The sequence below is a fragment of the Pseudophryne corroboree genome, chromosome 5 (assembly GCF_028390025.1).
Source record: "Pseudophryne corroboree isolate aPseCor3 chromosome 5, aPseCor3.hap2, whole genome shotgun sequence".
Taxonomy (NCBI): Eukaryota; Metazoa; Chordata; class Amphibia; order Anura; family Myobatrachidae; genus Pseudophryne; species Pseudophryne corroboree.
The window spans coordinates 170,217,567-170,238,375 of record NC_086448.1 but is presented as its reverse complement, the minus strand read 5'-3'; the positions used below and the strand labels follow the sequence as shown (position 1 = coordinate 170,238,375).

General features: G+C 44.7%; 1 protein-coding gene across 3 annotated transcripts in view; it reads right to left on the bottom strand.

Annotated features, from left to right (window-relative positions):
* DPP6 (dipeptidyl peptidase like 6) overlaps window positions 1-20,809 on the bottom strand; it is a 1,916,598-nt gene that overhangs the window by 24,994 nt on the left and 1,870,795 nt on the right. For all 3 annotated transcript variants that reach the window (XM_063921873.1, XM_063921871.1, XM_063921872.1), the window contains exons 22-23: window positions 5,048-5,150; window positions 2,040-2,098 (exon numbers count right to left, since the gene is read on the bottom strand). In XM_063921873.1, the coding sequence (XP_063777943.1) occupies window positions 2,040-2,098; window positions 5,048-5,150 (162 nt within the window). The remainder of the gene's footprint in view (window positions 1-2,039; window positions 2,099-5,047; window positions 5,151-20,809) is intronic.

Genomic DNA, 20,809 nt, shown 5'->3' with positions numbered 1-20,809 from the left:
ATATTTAAAATTTTTTTATTTGTTTTCACCCTCCAAAGTGTGGCGGATTGAAAATGACGAATTTGCTGTCTAAAAGCACTGCTGTCGAATTTCCAAACTTGAATTGAATATGCTTTGGTCGAATTGCAGCACTTGTATCATTGCAGAAAAGTCGAATTTGCAAAAAGTCGAATTTCAAAAAGTCGAATTTTGAAAGTCCGTTTTTTGGTCGGAAAGCACTGCATTGCATAGGCGAATTTTTTTTTTTGGTCGAAAATGACCCGAAATTCGCCAATTTCGGGAATTCGACCACAATTGCATATACCCCATAGACTGACAGATAGATAGATAGATAGATAGACAGACAGACAGACAGACAGACAGACAGACACAGATAGATAGATAGATAGATAGATAGATAGATAGATAGTATTCAGAAAAAAAGCACTCAAAAGGGATATTAATTAGATATAGCCCATAACAGCATCAGGAATGCCATTCCTGATTACATCATAGTTAATGAGAGGTTCAGGATCAATATTCCTGCTTGTCCCTACCGAAACATACCACTGTGTGTGTGTGTGTGTGTGTGTGTGTGTGTGTGTGTGTGTGTGTGTGTGTGTGTGTGTGTGTGTGTGTGTGTGTGTGTGTGTGTGTGTCTGTGATATATTATTTTTAAATGTATGCAACTTGTATAAATAAAGATACAGATCATGCAAGACTAAGGTGGCAATTTACTAAGAATTAATTTGGGGCGATTTAATCGCCCCTAATAGCTGGAACAAAAAGCACACATTTATTAACAAGCGTTTTCACTTGTGTCTATTTCTTCCAATGTTGTATTGTGTCGCAGTATAGTGTGTAGGTATAGGCGCGATTTTGTTGTTTACCCTGCAGAAATCCCACAATAAAAGACGCACAAAATTTGCACCTCAATGCACCTGCAACAGTTCAGTAAGATCCGTGCATGCTTTTGTCTGTAAAAGTATTAAAACAAAAAGTAAAAAAGTAAAAAAAATAACGTGGGGTGCCTGCATCAAGCTTTTTGCAGCTGGCCCTGGTAATGAAAATTCATGGGACAGGGGTGGGGGGCAGAGCTGAAATGTGGGCATCCTCCACATTTTTCACAGCCTGCACCAGCTTCAAAAAGCCCACTGCTGGTTATGCTTTGGGGGAGGGAGGGAGGGGGGTCACGTCTTTTTTGCCCCACTTCTTTCAAACATGCACATGTTGCAGGTGCATTGAGATGCGACTTTGGTGGTGCTGCTTTTGATGGGTCTTAGGCAAAAGAATGGTTGGTACATGTGAACATGCTCAAAAAAAATCAGTGCATTGATTTAGTGCATTGAGGTGCGACTTTGACACAATTTTGGTGTGAAGTGGAGGAATTTGCAAAAGTGATTTTTAGTAAATTTGTGGTTTCCAATGATACCAATATGACATAATTTTTTTTATACCCTGTCAATCAGAGGTGGATTGGGAACAAAAAGCGGCCCTGGAAAAATTTGTACTAGTGGCCCCACATGGGCAGCACCAGAGGTGTAAGGTCTAGCCATGGGCCATGGCAGCAGCACCCTCCCCCCAAGACTTTCCAGATAGTGGGATGTCTAGCATCAAGGGGGAATTTAAAAATAAATAAAATTAAATATTATGAGCACATTATATGATACACCTTTAGAATTTAGGAAACTATATCATTCTTTAGAAAGATATATTTTCTTGCTTATTACACCAACCGTATCCCAATCACTATTCACTCAATCTTATATGTCAGCCAAGCAGGCAGCCAGAGCATACACTAGATCATCTGCAATCACAGGCTAAGTGGCAAAGTCATTTTCATATATGCAAATTATTTTACATCTTATTCATTATGTCTATAATAAGGACCACATGTCCTCAAACAAAACAGGCCCCAAGGGTGCGTCGGCCCACCGGGAATCTTCCCTGTGAACCCTATGGCCAATCCGCCTCTGCTGGCAATGCTATACATGAATTCATGATTATTATGGTTTTTACACTGCTTAATAAATATATGTATATTTGTTATATGTACATACCTCATACGCTCCATTGTCAATAGTATGTAATCCCAAATATCTTTCTGAAAAAGCAGAAGCTTAAAAGAAATAAAATAACAGAGCTACAATGTAAGAAGTGCTGTGACATTAAAGATACAATAACTTCAATATTATTCTTTCTTTCTTGTATTTCACCTGTAAAGCGAATTTCACCTGTATTCATAGTTGGCCGACTCTATGCCCCTATTCAAGGACTTGTGAAAATAGCGTCATTACTATCAGCGTGCATTGACATGGTGCAAGAGATCAAATATTCTTGGAGATGACACTAAGATGTGTATGTCTCAGAATCGCCCATAGCTGCTGAAAGTTGTGGAAATCTCTGCTTTGGAGCATGCACAGTACGAAAGGGTGTAGTATGGCTGACCGGCGGTCTCCTGACCGCCAGTCAGCTTACCGACGCTGGGATCCCGGCAGCATACCGACGCAGGGATTACCGGCGGGGAGGGCCGAGTACAGCAAGCCCCTTGCGGGCTCGGTGGCGACCTGCGGTCGCCACGGGTTCTATTCCCACTCTATGGGTGTCGTGGACACCCACGAGTGGAAATAGTCCCTGTTGGTCGGCATGCCGACCATCGGGATAGTGAGCCGGCGGGATGGTGGAGGAGGTCATGTGACTGTCGGTCAGCAGACCGCCGGTCACATGAATACCACCCGTACGAAACATAGAAACATCTATCTGCAGAACAGATTTGTGTGCAGCTCTGAATAAGTTTCACTTTCTGTTTTTTTGTGTTCTGTCTTTGGAGAAGGACATTCCTGAACAAGGCAGTTTGTACAGTCAGCCATGAGTGGTCCTTTAATCATCCCTCCTGCTCCCTACTTCTCTTCTCACCACCACTCTCCTCCCATGTGAATAAATATCAAACAGGAAAGTACAGCACTTCAGATGCCAACATGAACAATGGAGGAGCTTCAAAAGAGCTGTGTAAATGCTGTTTAGAGCAGGTGCTGCCTGATAAGGCAAGCTACAGTGTGCCAGAACTCGGCTACACCTGAATGTATTATTATTTATGGAGCAGGCTGCATGGCAATATATATGCACTTCATAAATACAAAAGAACACACACATCTGTAGATAGTAACATCAGTGAAATATGACTTATTATAGTGCCTTTAAGAACGGTGTAAAACAGTGGCCTTAGTGGGTCAATTCAATGACATGCGATCTTAAGGCCCGTATTAACGGGCCGATGTGGGAGAGATGTGTGCAGAGCGAACCGCTCAGCACACATCTCTCCCTCCGCTCAGCACAGTGCGATGTGTGCTGAGCGTGCAAGGGGAGACGGGTGGGCCACTCATTGCACCCAGCGGGTGAAATGCGCGACCTGCTAGATTGGCCTGCATGGCAGGCCAATCTAGCACCAGCGACAGCGATGTGCAGGGCTGCGCATCGCTATCGCTGTGGGGAGTACACACGGAGCGATCATGCTTAAAATCTAAGCAATCTAGTCAGATTGCTTAGATTATCGCTCCGTGAGTACCCCCCTTTACATAGCATGACCCGGCATGGGGGACAGGCGTTGTGCAGTTCCAGGGCCAATCCGCCCCTGTGCAGGGCACACATTTCCTGTACATACAGAGGACTACACTGTGCAGAATGCATGCTCTAGGGCACATCGCCTGCATTTCTCTACTACGCAGGCCCCTGAATCCACCGCAAGGTTTCCAATAGGATCACTAGAAGTTACTGGACTGGTGTCTGTAACAAAACCTATTTATTCACTGAATGGTGCAGCTTGCTTCAGTGCTTGTGATATTGTAAGGATTTTGGAATAGAACAACTTACTGAATGTTTTTTTTATGTTGCAACTGTCTCAATACTTGCTGATAATTCTGTACAAGGGTTTCCGTTCCATTTGAGTAAATGGCTACCAGCCGACTGAAGTGACCAGTTACCAACCAGAAGTCGGAGTGCGGAGCTACAGGTATATTAACCCTCTGTCAATATTATGGATTTCAGTTAACCTTTTCAATTCTGCAAAGTGGCAGCGGCACCCTATAGGTCTTAAACCTACACTGTTGTATTCAATTGAGGATAATTAGAAGGTTCATTATCTGAAGCTTCTTTTCCACTTACTATTTACCTTACGTCTTTTAAAGGTTTCCCCATCTAACATTATTAGGTTTGTAATTCCATTTTGTGTGGGTTCCTTCTGAACAAATTATTGGAATATCTATGCTCCAACTCGCCAGTGCTATAAAGGGCCACTATTTCTAACAACACCAAAATGTGACCTACATTTGATAGTATACACCCTGTAACAAAGAAATAATCCTAAAAGGAGGACCCATTTTATTATGTTATGCCTATACAATAAGATTCTACAAACATAAAACATAATTGGCTCAGCTTTCTACAAAACACGTATATTCCTCCCATCTATCCCAACTTGGACAGAGTTTTACCCCAAAAGTTGGTGTTTCTTGGTGATCAGGGTGAGGTTTGGGACAAATTAGGGACACTGCTTATTTAATTGTTTGAAGTTATGCATATACAGTATCTTGATGATAGGCATGGCTAAATGTGGAATGCTGTAAAGCAAAAGTTCCCTTATGTCTAGGTCCCTCCATTCTGGTATTGCTTAGTTTTCAGGACTAGTGCTCTCCACAATCCTAACACAGGGTCACCAAGAACCAGTGCTACATATCTGTCAACTTCAATAAGGGTACCATTATTTCCAGGGGATGCAACATTAAACTTATAGAACTGTAAAATGACAGAAACAAAAGTCATACTCATTACTGATGTCTATAAATAAAGTCTACAAATAAGACCAATGCTCTCTGCAGGCTGTAGAGACAATAGAGACATCTACAGGCTGTAGGAATTACAACATTTCTTGGAAGATGAGGGGGTACCCTGAACCTACTACAACAAAACATTATACATTGTCAAGACTATATATATATATATATATATATATATATATATACATATATATATATATATATATATATATTTATTTCTCCAACAATCTTCTTACCATATAGTTTAAAATCTGTTATTGGAGAGAGAGCTGCTCCACATGTGAAGAGATCATCTCCCATGGAAGTAAGAAGACGGGTGCTCAAATATCCTCCATATTCCTATGTAATAAAAAGGCAGGTTAATAGATATATTAATAATTTTTGTTATTACACACGCTACAAAATAGTACTATTATTACATATGATTTAACAGTAAATGTAGTCACACTTTAAGTGAATCTTTCTGGGTGCAGTAATGTCTTCTTCCAATGAGAAGCAATATGGGCTGCATAGTGACCAGGCCACTAGTGAGTGCTATCCAGTACCAGACAAATCACCTATTTCTAATCACATACCTCCCAACAGTCCCAATTTAATTCCTCAATGACTGGGGCTACTTTGGATGATTAAATCGAGGGTACATTTTCATTTGTTTAGTCCTCCGGGTAAATTTTTTAATTTGATTCTTGTGACAAAAAAAAACCCCACACAAAAGTATACTTTTATGTTATTATATCAATGTTTATTTGTATGCAACTAGTGCATATACCCTAATATGTTTATATAAGGGGGTTTCTTGTACTTATTAAAATTCCAAATTTGCAGGGTGAGGGTAAATAGGGGACAATGGAAATGCTGAACACTACACACAGAACACTGTGAATGCAGCACAGACCTGTCTAGCTGATAACAGATCTATAAAGGACTGATTTGAAAATGGGCAGGCAGTGTTTAGTGCTTGTAGATAGTATAACCTGCCAGTGCATTCATACTCACAATCCCATATCAGCCAGCCAGGAGATAGGAATATTTATGTAGACACTTTACATAAATAGATATGATTGATAAATTCTGTATAAAAAGATTATTGTCCCCCTTTTTTTGTCACTTGCATGATGCCAAATTACCATCCTCAGTCAAATTAGTCTTTTCATGTACTCTGTTCAGCCTACTGCTCGGTCTAATCGATTTATGTAAATTTATTTTAGCATTATGTATGATCAAATTCTTTTTACAATGCAGTTAAACAGGTTATTAAAAACAGGATTTGCATTATCAATTATTTTACCTTTATTAAAGAATGAGTACGCTCAATTTATAATGACAATGCACTACCTTCTCATAATGCTTCTGCTCTGACATAAGATCAGACCTATTTTTTTCACTACCATTCATTTGCTCGCTGTAGGTTCCGCTAATCTCATTGCTGGTCTCTCAGGCAAAAAGCAACTTGTTCCTAACATTAACTCCTCCATCCCATGATGTCGTATAAGGAAAGAGCTCAACAGTAATTACTGAGGTGAAGTGTTCGAATGAAACATAAATAAAAGAAAAAAGTACATTACTAATCCATTGATGATTAAATATGTTGACCCCATTTGCAAATTGTATTTATAGGCTCATTTATCAATGAGTGATACATTTCACTGTGAGTGATAAATTGTACCAGCCAATCAGCTCCCTAACTGTCATTTTTCAAACACTATGGCCCAGATTTATCAAGCCGTGGAGAGTGATAAATAGCACGGTGCTAATGTACCAACCAACCAGCTCCTAACTGTCATTTTTAAACAACAGCCTGTGACATGGCAGTTAGGAGATGACTGGCTGGTGCAATTTATCACTCACAGTGAAATTTATCACTCATTGATAAATGAGCCTATTCGTATTTTTCGTTAAATGTTTTACCAGGAATCAATAATAAGATTTTACTTACCGGTAAATCTATTTCTCGTAGTCCGTAGTGGATGCTGGGGACTCCGTAAGGACCATGGGAATAGCAGGAGACATGGGCACTTTAAGAAAGAATGTAGATTCTGGTGTGCTCTGGCTCCTCCCTCTATGTCCCTCCTCCAGACCTCAGTTAAAGAAACTGTGCCCGGAAGAGCTGACAGTACAAGGAAAGGATTTTGGTAATCCAGGACAAGATACATACCAGCCACACCAATCACACCGTATAACTTGTGATAAACTTACCCAGTCAACAGTATGAACAACAACAGAGCATCAGTACAACCCTGATGCAACTATAACATAACCCTTATTGCAGCAATAACTATATACAAGTATTGCAGAAGAAGTCCGCACTTGGGACGGGCACCCAGCATCCACTACGGACTACGAGAAATAGATTTACCGGTAAGTAAAATCTTATTTTCTCTAACGTCCTAGTGGATGCTGGGGACTCCGTAAGGACCATGGGGATTATACCAAAGCTCCCAAACGGGCGGGAGAGTGCGGATGACTCTGCAGCACCGATTGAGCAAACACAAGGTCCTCCTCAGCCAGGGTATCAAACTTATAGAACTTTGCAAAAGTGTTTGAACCTGACCAAGTAGCCGCTCGGCACAGCTGTAATGCCGAGACCCCTCGGGCAGCCACCCAAGAAGAGCCCACCTTCCTAGTGGAATGGGCCTTAACTGATTTTGGCAGCGGCAATCCAGCCGCAGAATGAGCCTGCTGAATCGTGTTACAGATCCAGCGAGCAATAGTTTGCTTTGAAGCAGGCGCCCCAAGCTTGTTGGAAGCATACAGGATAAACAAAGATTCTGTTTTCCTGACCCTAGCCGTTCTGGCTACATAAACCTTCAAAGCCCTGACCACATAAAGTAACTCGGAGTCCTCCAAGTCAGTAGTAGCCACAGGCACCACAATAGGTTGGTTTATATGAAAGGATGAAACCACTTTCGGCAGAAATTGTGGGCGGGTCCGCAATTCTGCTCTATCCGCATGGAAAACCAGATAGGGGCTTTTATGTGACAAAGCCGCCAATTCTGACACACGCCTAGCCGAAGCCAAGGCTAGTAGCATGACCACCTTCCACGTGAGATATTTCAATTCCACCGTTTTGAGTGGTTCAAACCAGTGTGATTTCAGGAAACTCAACACCACGTTAAGATCCCAAGGTGCCACTGGAGGCACAAAAGGGGGCTGAATATGCAGCTCTCCCTGTACAAACGTCTGAACTTCAGGTAGAGAAGCCAGTTCTTTTTGAAAGAAAATGGATAGGGCCGAAATCTGGACCTTAATGGAACCCAATTTTAGGCCCAAAGTCACTCATGACTGTAGGAAGTGAAGGAAACGGCCCAGCTGGAATTCCTCCGTAGGGGCATTCCTGGCCTCACACCAAGCAACATATTTCCGCCATATACGGTGATAATGTTGAACCGTCACGTCCTTCCTAGCCTGTATCAGCGTAGGAATGACCTCATCCGGAATGCCTTTTTCTGCTAGGATCCGGCGTTCAACCGCCATGCCGTCAAACGCAGCCGCGGTAAGTCTTGGAACAGACAGGGCCCCTGTTGCAACAAGTCCTGTCTTAGAGGCAGAGGCCACGGGTCCTCTGTGAGCATTTCTTGCAGATCTGGATACCAAGTCCTTCTTGGCCAATCCGGAACAATGAGTATTGTTCTCACTCCTCTTTTTCTTATGATTCTCAGCACCTTGGGTATGAGAGGAAGAAATACATAGACCGACTGGAACACCCACGGTGTCACCAGTGCGTCCACAGCTATCGCCTGAGGGTCTCTTGACCTGGCGCAATACCTCTGTAGCTTTTTGTTGAGGCGGGATGCCATCATGTCCACCTGTGGCAGTTCCCACCGACTTGCAATCTGCGTGAAGACTTCTTGATGAAGTCCCCACTCTCCCGGGTGGAGGTCGTGCCTGCTGAGGAAGTCTGCTTCCCAGTTGTCCACTCCCGGGATGAACACTGCTGACAGTGCGCTTACGTGATTCTCCGCCCAGCGAAGAATTCTGGTGGCTTCCACCATCGCCACCCTGCTCCTTGTGCCGCCTTGTCGGTTTACATGAGCCACAGCGGTGATGTTGTCTGACTGAATCAGAACCGGTTGGTCGCGAAGCAGGGTCTCCGCTTGACGTAGGGCGTTGTATATGGCCCTTAGTTCCAGGATGTTGATGTGAAGGCAAGTCTCCTGACTTGACCACAGACCTTGGAAATTTCTTTCCTGTGTGACTGCCCCCCACCCTCGGAGGCTTGCATCCGTGGTCACCAGGACCCAGTCCTGAATGCCGAATCTGCGGCCCTCGAGAAGGTGAGCACTCTGCAGCCACCACAGGCGAGACACCCTGGCCCTGGGGGATAGGGTGATTAACCGATGCATCTGAAGATGTGATCCGGACCATTTGTCCAGTAAGTCCCATTGAAAGGTCCTCGCATGGAACCTGCCGAAGGGAATGGCCTCGTATGATGCCACCATCTTTCCCAGGACTCGAGTGCAGTGATGCACTGACACCTGTTTTGGTTTTAATAGGTTTCTGACCAGTGTCATGAGTTCCTGAGCTTTCTCTATCGGGAGATAAACCCTTTTCTGGTCTGTGTCCAGAATCATGCCCAGGAAAGGCAGACGAGTCGTAGGAATCAACTGCGACTTTGGAATATTTAGAATCCAGCCGTGTTTCCGTAACACTTCCAAAGAACGTGCTACGCTGATCAGCAACTGCTCTCTTGACCTCGCTTTTATGAGGAGATCGTCCAAGTATGGGATAATTGTGACCCCTTGCTTCCGCAGGAGTACCATCATTTCTGCCATTACCTTGGTAAAAATTCTCGGTGCCGTGGAGAGGCCAAACGGCAACGTCTGAAATTGGTAATGACAATCCTGTACCACAAATCTGAGGTACGCCTGATGAGGTGGATAAATGGGGACATGAAGGTATGCATCCTTTATGTCCAGAGACACCATAAAATCCCCCCCATCCAGGCTTGCGATGACCGCTCTGAGCGATTCCATCTTGAACTTGAACCTTTTCAGGTATATGTTCAGGGATTTTAAATTCAATATGGGTCTGACCGAACCGTCCGGTTTCGGTACTACAAACATGGTCGAATAATAACCCCTTCCTTGTTGAAGGAGGGGAACCTTGACCACCATCTGTTGAAGATACAATTTGTGAATTGCAGTTAACACTATCTCCCTCTCGAGGGGGGAAGCTGGCAGGGCCGATTTGAGGTATCGGTGCGGGGGCATCTCTTCGAATTCCACAATCTGAGACACAATCTCTATTGCCCAGGGATCCAACTGGGAGTGAACCCACTCGTGGCTGAAATTTCGGAGACGCGCCCCCCACCGGGCCTAGCTCCGCCTGTGGAGCCCCAGCGTCATGCGGTGGATTTTGTGGAAGCCGGAGAGGACTTCTGGTCCTGGGAACTAGCTGTGTTGTGCAGCTTCTTTCCTCTGCCCCTGGTAAGAAAGGACGCACCTCGGACTTTCTTGCTTTTCTGTGATCAAAAGGACTGCATTTGGTAATACGGTGCTTTCTTAGGTTGTGAGGAAACATATGGCAAAAAATTTGACTTTCCAGCAGTAGCTGTGGAGACCAGGTCCGAGAGACCCTCCCCAAACAATTCCTCACCCTTGTAAGGTAAAACCTCCATGTGCCTTTTTGAGTCGGCATCACCTGTCCATTGCCGAGTCCACAGGACCCTTCTGGCAGAAATCAACATAGCATTTATTCCAGAACCCAGTAGACTAATGTCTCTTTGAGCATCTCTCATATATAGGACAGCGTCTTTTATATGCCCCAGGGTCATCAATATAGTATCCTTGTCTAAGGTATCAAGTTCCTCAGACAGGGTGTCCGTCCATGCTGCTACAGCACTACACACCCAGGCCGACGCGATCGCTGGCCTCAGTAAGGTACCTGAATGTATATAAATGGACTTCAGGGTACCCTCTTGCTTTCTATCCGCAGCATCTTTGAGGGTAGCCGTATCCTGTGACGGCAGGGCTACCCTCTTGGATAAGCGTGTTAAAGCTTTGTCCACCCTACGGGAGGATTCCCAGCGTAACCTGTCCGTTGGCGGGAAAGGATATGCCATAAGAATCCGTTTGGAAATCTGCAGTTTTTTATCTGGAGATTCCCAAGCCTTTTCACATAACTCATTTAGCTTGTGTGAAGGGGGAAATGTCACCTCCTGCCTCTTTTCCCCATACATATGAACCCTCTTGTCAGGGACTGGGGTTTCCTCTGTGGTGTGCAACACATCCTTAATTGCTATAATCATATAACGGATGGATTTAGCCAATTTTGGCTGTAACTTTGCATAATCGACACTGGAATCAGAATCCATGTCGGTATCTGTGTCAACAATTTTGGATAGTGGGCGCTTCTGAGACCCTGGCGGCCTCTGCGACATAGGATCAGGCACGGGCTGAGACCCTGACTGTCCTACGGCTTCAGCTTTTTCCAACCTTTTATGCAAGGAATTAACATTATCATTTAAAACCTTCCACATATCCATCCAATCAGGTGTCGGCGCCGTCGGCGGAGACACCACATTCATTTGCTCCCGCTCTGTTTCCACATAGCCTTCCTCGTCAAACATGTCGACACAAGCGTACCGACACACCACACACACACAGGGAATGCTCTTTTTGAAGACAGTTCCCCCACAAGGCCCTTTGGAGAGACAGAGAGAGAGTATGCCAGCACACACCCCAGCGCTATATAACCCAGTAATAACACAGTAACTTAATGTTAACCCAGTAGCCGCTGTTTATATTGATTTTTGCACCTAATTATGTGCCCCCCCTCTCTTTTTACCCTCTTCTACCGTGTATCTGCAGGGGAGAGCCTGGGGAGCTTCCTCTCAGCGGAGCTGTGGAGAAAAAATGGCGCTGGTGAGGCGGGCTTCTGTCCCGCTTCAATGTACAATTTTTGGCGGGGGCTCATACATATTTACAGTGCCAACTGTATATATGCTAAACTTTTGCCAAAGAGATCCCAATTGCTGTCCAGGGCGCCCCCCCCCCCTGCGCCCTGCACCCTTACAGTGACCGGAGTATGTGAGGTGTGTGTGGGAGCAATGGTGCACAGCTGCAGTGCTGTGCGCTACCTCAGTGAAGACTGGAGTCTTCTGCCGCCGATTTCGAAGTCTTCTTGCTTCTCATGCTCACCCGGCTTCTGTCTTCCGGCTCTGCGAGGGGGACGGCGGCGCGGCTCTGGGATCGGACGACGAGGGTGAGATCCTGTGTACGATCCCTCTGGAGCTAATGGTGTCCAGTAGCCTAAGAAGCAGGACCTATCTTCAGAGAGTAGGGCTGCTTCTCTCCCCTCTGTCCCACGATGCAGGGAGTCTGTTGCCAGCAGAGCTCCCTGAAAATAAAAAACCTAACAAAATACTTTCTTACAGCAAGCTCAGGAGAGCTCACTGAACAGCACCCAGCTCGTCCGGGCACAGATTCAAACTGAGGTCTGGAGGAGGGACATAGAGGGAGGAGCCAGAGCACACCAGAATCTAAATTCTTTCTTAAAGTGCCCATGTCTCCTGCGGAGCCCGTCTATTCCCATGGTCCTTACGGAGTCCCCAGCATCCACTAGGACGTTAGAGAAATATAAATATTGTCCTTTGGACACCTGGTGCAGCTAATAGCACCCCCTCGCGCGACTTTGACGCGTGCGTCCAAAAAAGGGGCTGTACCCTCACGGGAGTACCATGTAATTATGGGGGCATGGCCTAGTGGGAAGCCCCTGATTGCCTCACATAAGGGGCGATGCTGGGCTTCCCTCAGAGACTAGTGCCTCACACTGCAGCATCCGGAATTCATCTATAGTATGACTCTCGATTGCCAACATTTAGGGGCATATTCAATTGAACACATTCATTTTATTTTTCCTGTGACGCGTTAAATTTCAGGCAGCTGCGTGGTTTTTGCTATTCAATTTTAGTCACCGTAATTTCTATAGGGATTAACACAGCTTTTTTTTTGCAGCTTTAGTGCAAACTTCGGAAAAATCATTATTTTAAGGTAAAAATGTCAGAATAATGGGTTAAAAGATGTGGGGCAGGTATATGGGGGTGCATTCTGCTGCAGACAGTTAGACAGTACCTCTGTGACATCACAATGCATACAGCTGTAGGCAGCTAGACAGTACCTCTCTGACATCACAATGCATTTCGCTTCCGGCAGCTAGACAGTACCTCTTTGATATCACAATGCATTCAGCTACATGTGGCTAATCGTTAACTCTGTGACATCATAATTAATTCAGCTGCTGGCAGCTAGACAGCACCTCTGTGACATCACAATGAATTCAGCTGCAGACAGCTAGACTGAACCTATGTGACATCACAATGTATTTAGCCACTAGCATCTGTCACCACTGTGACATCACAATGCATTCCGTTGCAGGGTGCTAGACAGTAACTCTGTGACATCAAAATAGATCCAGTTGTAGGCAGCTAGACAGTACCTCTGACATTACAATGCATTCACCTGCAGGCACCTAGAAAGTACCTCTGTGACATCACAATGCATACAGCAGCAGACACAGAGACAGAACCTAGGTGACATAACAAAGCATTCAGTTTCCTGCAGCTAGACAGTACCTCTGTGACATCACAATGCATTCAGCTGCGGGCAGCTACACAGTACCTCTGTCACATCACAATTCATTCAGCTGCAGATAGCTAGACGGTACCACTGTGACATCACAATGCATTCAGCTGCAGGTACCTAGACAGTGCATCTATGACATCATAATACATTAATTCACAGACATCTAGACATTACCTCTGCCATGACAATGCATTCAGCTGCAGGTACCTAGGAAGTACCTCTGTGACATCACAATGCATTCAGCTTCAGACAGCTAATCATTACCTCTTTGACATCACAATGCATTCAGCTGCAGGCAACTTGACAGTACCTCTGTGACATCACAATTCATTCAGCTGCAGGCAGCTATACAGTACCTCTGTGACATCACAATGCATTCAGCATCAGGCAGCTAATCATTACCTTTTGACATTAGAATGCCTTCAGCTGCAGACAGCTGGACAGTGCCTCTGTGACATCAACGCTACCTTTGTGACGGGTGTAGTATGGTATGCCGGCGGCCGGGCTCCCGGCGACCAGCATACCGGCGCCGGGAGCCCGACTGCCAGCATACCGACTGTGTGGCGAGCGCAAAGTAGCCCCTTGTGGGCACGGTGGTGCGCTACGTGCGCCACGCTATTTATTCTCCCTCCAGGGGGGTCGTGGACCCCACAAGGGAGAATATCTGTCGGTATGCCGGATGTCGGGATCCCGGCGCTGGTATACTGTGCGCCGGGATCTCGACATTCGGCACACTGAAGACCACCCTTTGTGACATTACAATGCATTCAACTGCAGATAGCTAGACAATGGTCTATGTTATCACAATGAATATAGCTGCAGGCTATCTCCATACCTCTCAACATTTGGGGATTCATAAGTGGGACTCCCGCGTGCGTGTATCCAAAAAGGGGCATGGCCTAAATGAAGGGGACGTGGCCTTGCGGCAGTGCCGCGATCGTGAGTCACGCCCCTATTTGTCATCACTAAAGGGGGCATGACCTGCGCTCTGTGAGCTGCTGGCATGCCCCCTCTCCCTCTGTCTTCACTGAATAGACACTGCGCATGCGCACAGCGTCTATTCACTGTTGCTCTGCTAAGCAGGACAGCGATGACAGGAGCCTCCCAACTGCCCCACCACCACCACCACCACGGGACACTGCAGTCCATGGGTGGGACAGCAGGACAGTCCCAAAAAAACTGGACTGTCCTGCGAAAATCGGGACAGTTGGGAGGTATGCATCTCTGATATCACTATACATTCAGCTGCAGGGAGCTAGACAGTACATCTATGACATTACAATACATTCAGCTGTAGGCAGCTACAGATTACCTCTGTGACTTCACAATGCCTTCAGCTGCAGGTAGCTAGATAGCACCTCTGTGACATCACAATGCAATCATACACAGACAGGTAGACAGTACCTCTGTGACATCACAACGCATTCATACACCGACAACTAGACAGTACCTATGTAACATCACAAAGCCTTAAGCTGAGGGCAGCTAGACAGTGCCTCTATGGCATCACAATGCATTCAGCAGCAGGCAGCTAAACAGTGCATGTGTGACATCACAATGCATTCAACTGTTGGCAGCTAGACAGTACCTCTGTGACATCACAATGCATACAGCTGTGGGCAGCTAGACAATACCTCTGTGACATCACAACGCATTCATACACAGACAGCTAGACAGTACCTATGTAACATCACAAAGCCTTCAGCTGAGGGCAGCTAGACAGTGCCTCTATGGCATCACAATGCATTCAGCTGCAGGCAGCTAAACAGTGCATCTGAGACATCAAAATGCATTCGGCCGCAGGCACCTACATTACATTACAACCTCTGTAACATCACAAGTCATTCAGCTGCAGGCTGCTACAGAGTACCTCTAAAACATCACAATGCATTCATCTGCAGGCAGCTATACAGTACCTCTGTGACATGCATTCAGCTGCATGCACCTAGAGAGTACCACTGTGACATAACAGTCCATTCACCTGCAGGCAGGTAGACAGTGCCTTTGTGGCATCAACAGTACCTTTGTGATATCACAATGCATTCAGCTGCAGAGAGCTAGACAATGATTCTGTGTTATCACAGTGCATTTCAGTGACAGGCAGCTAGACAGTGCATCTATGACATCACAATGCATTCAACTGCAAGGAGTTACAGATTACCTCTGTGACATCACAACGCATTCATACACAGACAGCTAGACAGCACTTATGTGACATCACAAAATATTCAGCTGTGGGCAGCTAGAAAGTACCTCTGTGTCATAACAGTGCATTCAGCTGCAGGAAGTTAGACAGTATATCTGTGACATCACAAAGCATTTAGCTGCAGGAGGCTAGAAAGTACCTCTCTGATATCACAATGCATTCAGCAGCAGACACACAGACAGTACTTAACTGACATCACAATGCATTACGCTTCCGACAACTAGACAGTACCTCTAAGCATCACAGTGCATTCAGCTGCAGGCGGCTAGCATTAACTCTGTGACATCACAATGCAATCAGCTGCTGGCAGCTAGACATTACCTCCGTGACATCACAATGCATTCAGCTGCATGCAACTAGACTGAACCTCTGTGACATTACAATGCATTTAGCCACACCCACCTAGAGAGTACCACTGTGACATCACAATGCATTCAACTGCAGGTGGCTAATCATTAACTCTGTGACATCACAATGCATTCAGCTGCTGACAGCTAGACAGTACCTCGGTGACATCACAAAGCATACAGCTGCAGGCACCTAGACAGTACCCCTGTGACATCACAATGTATTCAGCTGCAGGCAGCTAGACAGTACCTCTATGACATCACATGCATTAAGCAGCAGATACATAGTCAGTACCTAAGTGACATCACAATGCATTTAGCTTCCGGCAGCTAGACATTACCTCTGTGACATCACATTGTGTTCAGCTGCAGGTGGTTAATCATTGACTCTGGGACATCAAAATGCATTCAGCCACAAGCACCTAGAGAGTACCACTGTGACATCACAATACATTTAGCTGCAGGCGGCTAATCATTAACTCTGTGACATCACAATACCTTCTGCTGCTGTCAGCTAGACAGTACCTCTGCAACATCAAAATACATTCAGCTGTAGGCAGCTAGACAGTACCTCTGACACCATAATACATTCAGCTGCATGCATCTAGAATGTACCTCTGTGACATCACAATGCATCCAGCTTCCGGCAGCTAGACATTACCTCTGTGACATCACATTGCATTCAGCTGCAGGCGGCTAATCATTAACTCTTTGACATCACAATGCATTCAGCTGCCGGCAGCTAGACAGTTCTTCTGTGACATCACAATGCATTCAGCTGCATGCAGCTAGACTAAACCTCTGTGACATCACAATGCATTCAGCCGCAAACACCTACAGAGTATCACTGTGACATCACAATACATCTAGCTGCATGCGGCTAATCTCTAACTCTGTGACATCACAATGCATTCAGCTGTATGCAGCTACAGTATACTGAACCTCTATGATATAACACAATGCATTCAGCCACAAGCACCTACAGAGTACCACTGTGACATCACAATGCATTCAGCTGCAGGCAGCTAGACAGTACCTCTATGACATAACAATGCCTTCAGCTGCAGGCAGTTAGATAGCACCTCTACAACATCAAAATACATTCATATAATTACAGTTATATCCTGCGCTCACCTTACTTGAGTATCGGTTGTGGCAGCAAGATTGCAAATAAGGCTGAACCCACAACCTCAAAATACAATAACAAGAAAAATGGGGATTTTGCAACTGCGCCTGAAAAGTATGTGAATTACAACGATTGGTAATATACCTGTTTAATTGATTAACACGATGGGATACAAATGTAAATGCAAACACAATATTAAAAACTAATGATAAGAAATGAAAAAAAGAAAAAAGAAAAAGGAAAAAAGAAGAAAAAAGATATATACTAATTGTAGTCAATCTCACAAGGAAATTGAGCAACGGGGCTAGCAAGACTTACAAAAAACAAACAACAAAAGACAAAAACTTTGGAAATACTTGGTATATGTGTGTATACACAAATTAACCTGGAAAAAATAAATCGTCCCAATATTGTGCTAGAAAGGAGCGTGGCGTCCCACCTCCTTATTAACGCACTTGATGTTTGAGAAATTGTCTGTAACTGTATTCCTCCACACAGTCCTGATTAAATATATGCTTCAAAGTGTATTAAAATTCCTCTGTGTTAAGGGTGAGTCTATTGCAAGCAGTGATACTGAGCAAATGTCCTTTAAGTGATTCTTTTAGTCCAGCAGCGTTGAGGTGAAAGGGGGGTACCCCCGGTGGGTAAACGGGGGGAATCTCAGAGGGATTGGTAATAAATAGCTACGGACTGGCCGCTGTCTGACCTCCGTCTGGAATGGTGGAAAAACGCCTGTTTAAACAGACGCCGTCCACCAACCTGATCGGAGAGACGCGGTCCTGTCTCTGATGGGGAAAGTAACACCAGCTTAGAGACCCGAAGCGGGACTGTCCGCCGTGTACTCCCCCCTTTTTACAGAGCTTTTACCTGTATCTCCTGTGATCGTGTCCCGGCGTCCGTCTCCACTCGGCTTCACCGTGTATCCTCCGTCTCCTGGTGCTGAATCTACTTCCTGGTTGTCGGGACTCGCGGTCACGTGACTCCGAGCTCCGGTCTTCTCTCTGTGCGTCAGGGAGTCCTCTGACGAAGACCCACATGGGTCGATACGCGTAGGAGCAACACAGACACATTCAGTGGTCGACATATCCACTGTTCAATTTGACAGCTGTAATATCTGCTCCACACAGCCCAGCACTTCTGGCGTGCTAGTGACTTCGGAGGCGCACAGAGAGAAGACCGGAGCTCGGAGTCACGTGACCGCGAGTCCCGACAACCAGGAAGTAGATTCAGCACCAGGAGACGGAGGATACACGGTGAAGCCAAGTGGAGACGGACGCCAGTTTAATTTGTGTACATATACCAAGTATTTCCAGAGTTTTTGTCTTTTGTTGTTTGTTTTTTGTAAGTCTTGCTAGCCCCGTTGCTCAATTTCCTTGTGAGATTGACTACAATTAGTATATATCTTTTTTCTTCTTTTTTCCTTTTTCTTTTTTTCATTTCTTATCATTAGTTTTTAATATTGTGTTTGCATTTACATTTGTATCCCATCGTGTTAATCAATTAAACAGGTATATTACCAATCGTTGTAATTCGCATACTTTTCAGGCGCAGTTGCAAAATCCCCATTTTTCTTATCAAAATACATTCAGCTATACAGGCAGCTATACAGTTCCTCTGACACAACAATACATTCAGCTGCATGTACATACTGTAGAACATACCTCTGTGATGTCACAGGGCCCGATTCAGACCTGATTGCTGCTTTGCGTTTTCGCACAGCGGGTGATAATCAATTGACTGCGTATGCACTGCAATGCACATGCACAACGCCAACCAGCGACAAGCTGGTGGGAAATTTTAGATCGCACAGCCATTCGCAAGCTGCTTGACAGGAACAGGCCGTTTGTGGGTGACAGTAAGAGGCCAGAGGCGTGCCCAAACATTTTCGGGTGTGGTATGGAAGGTAGACAGTGTCTAGGTCGACCACTATTGGTCGACAGTAACTAGGTCGACAGGGATGCTAGGTCGACAGGGTCTCTAGGTCAACATGTTCTAGGTCGACAGGTCAAAAGGTCGACATGATTTTTTAATGTTTTTTGGGTGTCGTTTTCTTCGTAGAGTGACCGGGAACCCCAATTAGTAAACTGTGTCCCCTCACATGGCTCGCTTCGTTTGCCATGCTTCGGGCAAGGTGCCTCACTCCGCTACCGCTGCGCTTGGCCCAGGTTACCATTCCCAATTGTAGTCCACGTGGATCGTTAAGTATGAAAAGGTTCAATAAAAAAAAAAAGAATCTGGAAAAACTCATGTCGACCTTTTGACCTGTCGACCTAGAACATGTCAACCTAGAGACCCTGTCGACCTAGAAACCCTGTCAACCTAGTTACTGTCGACCAATAGTGGTCGACCTACATAGTGTCGACCTAGTTACTGTCGACCTAGAGACCGGATCCCGGCAACTAGACAGTATCTCTCTGACATCACAATGCATTCAGCAGCAGACACAAAGACAGTACCTAGGTGACATCATAATGCATTCATAATGCATTCAACTGCAGGCAGCTAATCATTAGCTCCATGACATCAAAATGCATACAGCTGCAGGCAGCTATATAGTACCTCTATGACATCACAATGCATTCAGCTGCATGCAGCTAGACTGAACCTCTGTGACATCATTCACAATGGATTCAGCCAGTAGCACCTAGACAGTACCCATGTGGCATCACAATGCATTCAGCTGCAGGCAGATAGACAGTACTGTACCTTTGTGACATCACAATGCATTCAAAATGTTCAACCATAAATTGGAATATTCAAATCTTGATGATGTGGTTAGGTATGTAAATGAGCAGGGTGTTTATAATATTAAGCCACTCTTATTTTGGTGAACCCTATTATAATATTATGTATTTACTGTAGTATGCGAAGTTGATTCGGTAGTTCATATCATAACACTGCCCTCCTTTCAGCAGGTAGGTTCCCCTCAGAGATGTACTTGCTCTTCCAGCAGTCTGGAATGTCGCCCCCAATTCAGGAGCCTACCAGACCTTATGTTTATGTTTTAGAAACAGATTTAAGTTTGAAAGTAGACTTCACGTGTAATTATGCTTATCAAATATTTCTCTGACTCCCAAATATTTTTAGTAATTTTATTTATGTGTAGCATCTATATGTACAATGTGTATTTTCGTATTTAACTGGATTGAACATGTAAGCAATGTATTCATATTCCTTCCCAAGGCAAATAAAATTTTGGAACACACTGTACTCATTTTGTAAAAATTCAGATTACAGAATAAACTATGTAGCTATTTGTTATAGTTAAATAAGCAACGTCACTGTCATGGCTTACAAATGAAATGCGAGCTAAGGCAGAAGAAACTAAAAGTTGCTGATAAAGATACATTGTAAAGGAGCATATGTTATACTGAATTTCAGATCACTTTCTTATATATGAGTTACTGTGAGTTATGACAAAAAAAGAGAATTTGAACTAATTCAGAGGGCGCACAATAAGTAATAATCAATATTATAAAACAATATATTAATCAAATTAAAATTAGAATTCAACCAGCAACCAAACACATAACAATATTAAAATGTATTTATCACAAAATCATGACAAATTAACAAATAAACAAACCTACAAGACTGGTATTTTCTGGTGCTTGCTGTCCTTTAAGAAGAGAATTGAGGGGGGTACTCACGGAGCGATATTCTAAGCAATCTGACTAGATTGCTTAGAATATCGGCATGATCGCTCCGTGTGTAGCCCCCTCGGCGATAGCGATGCG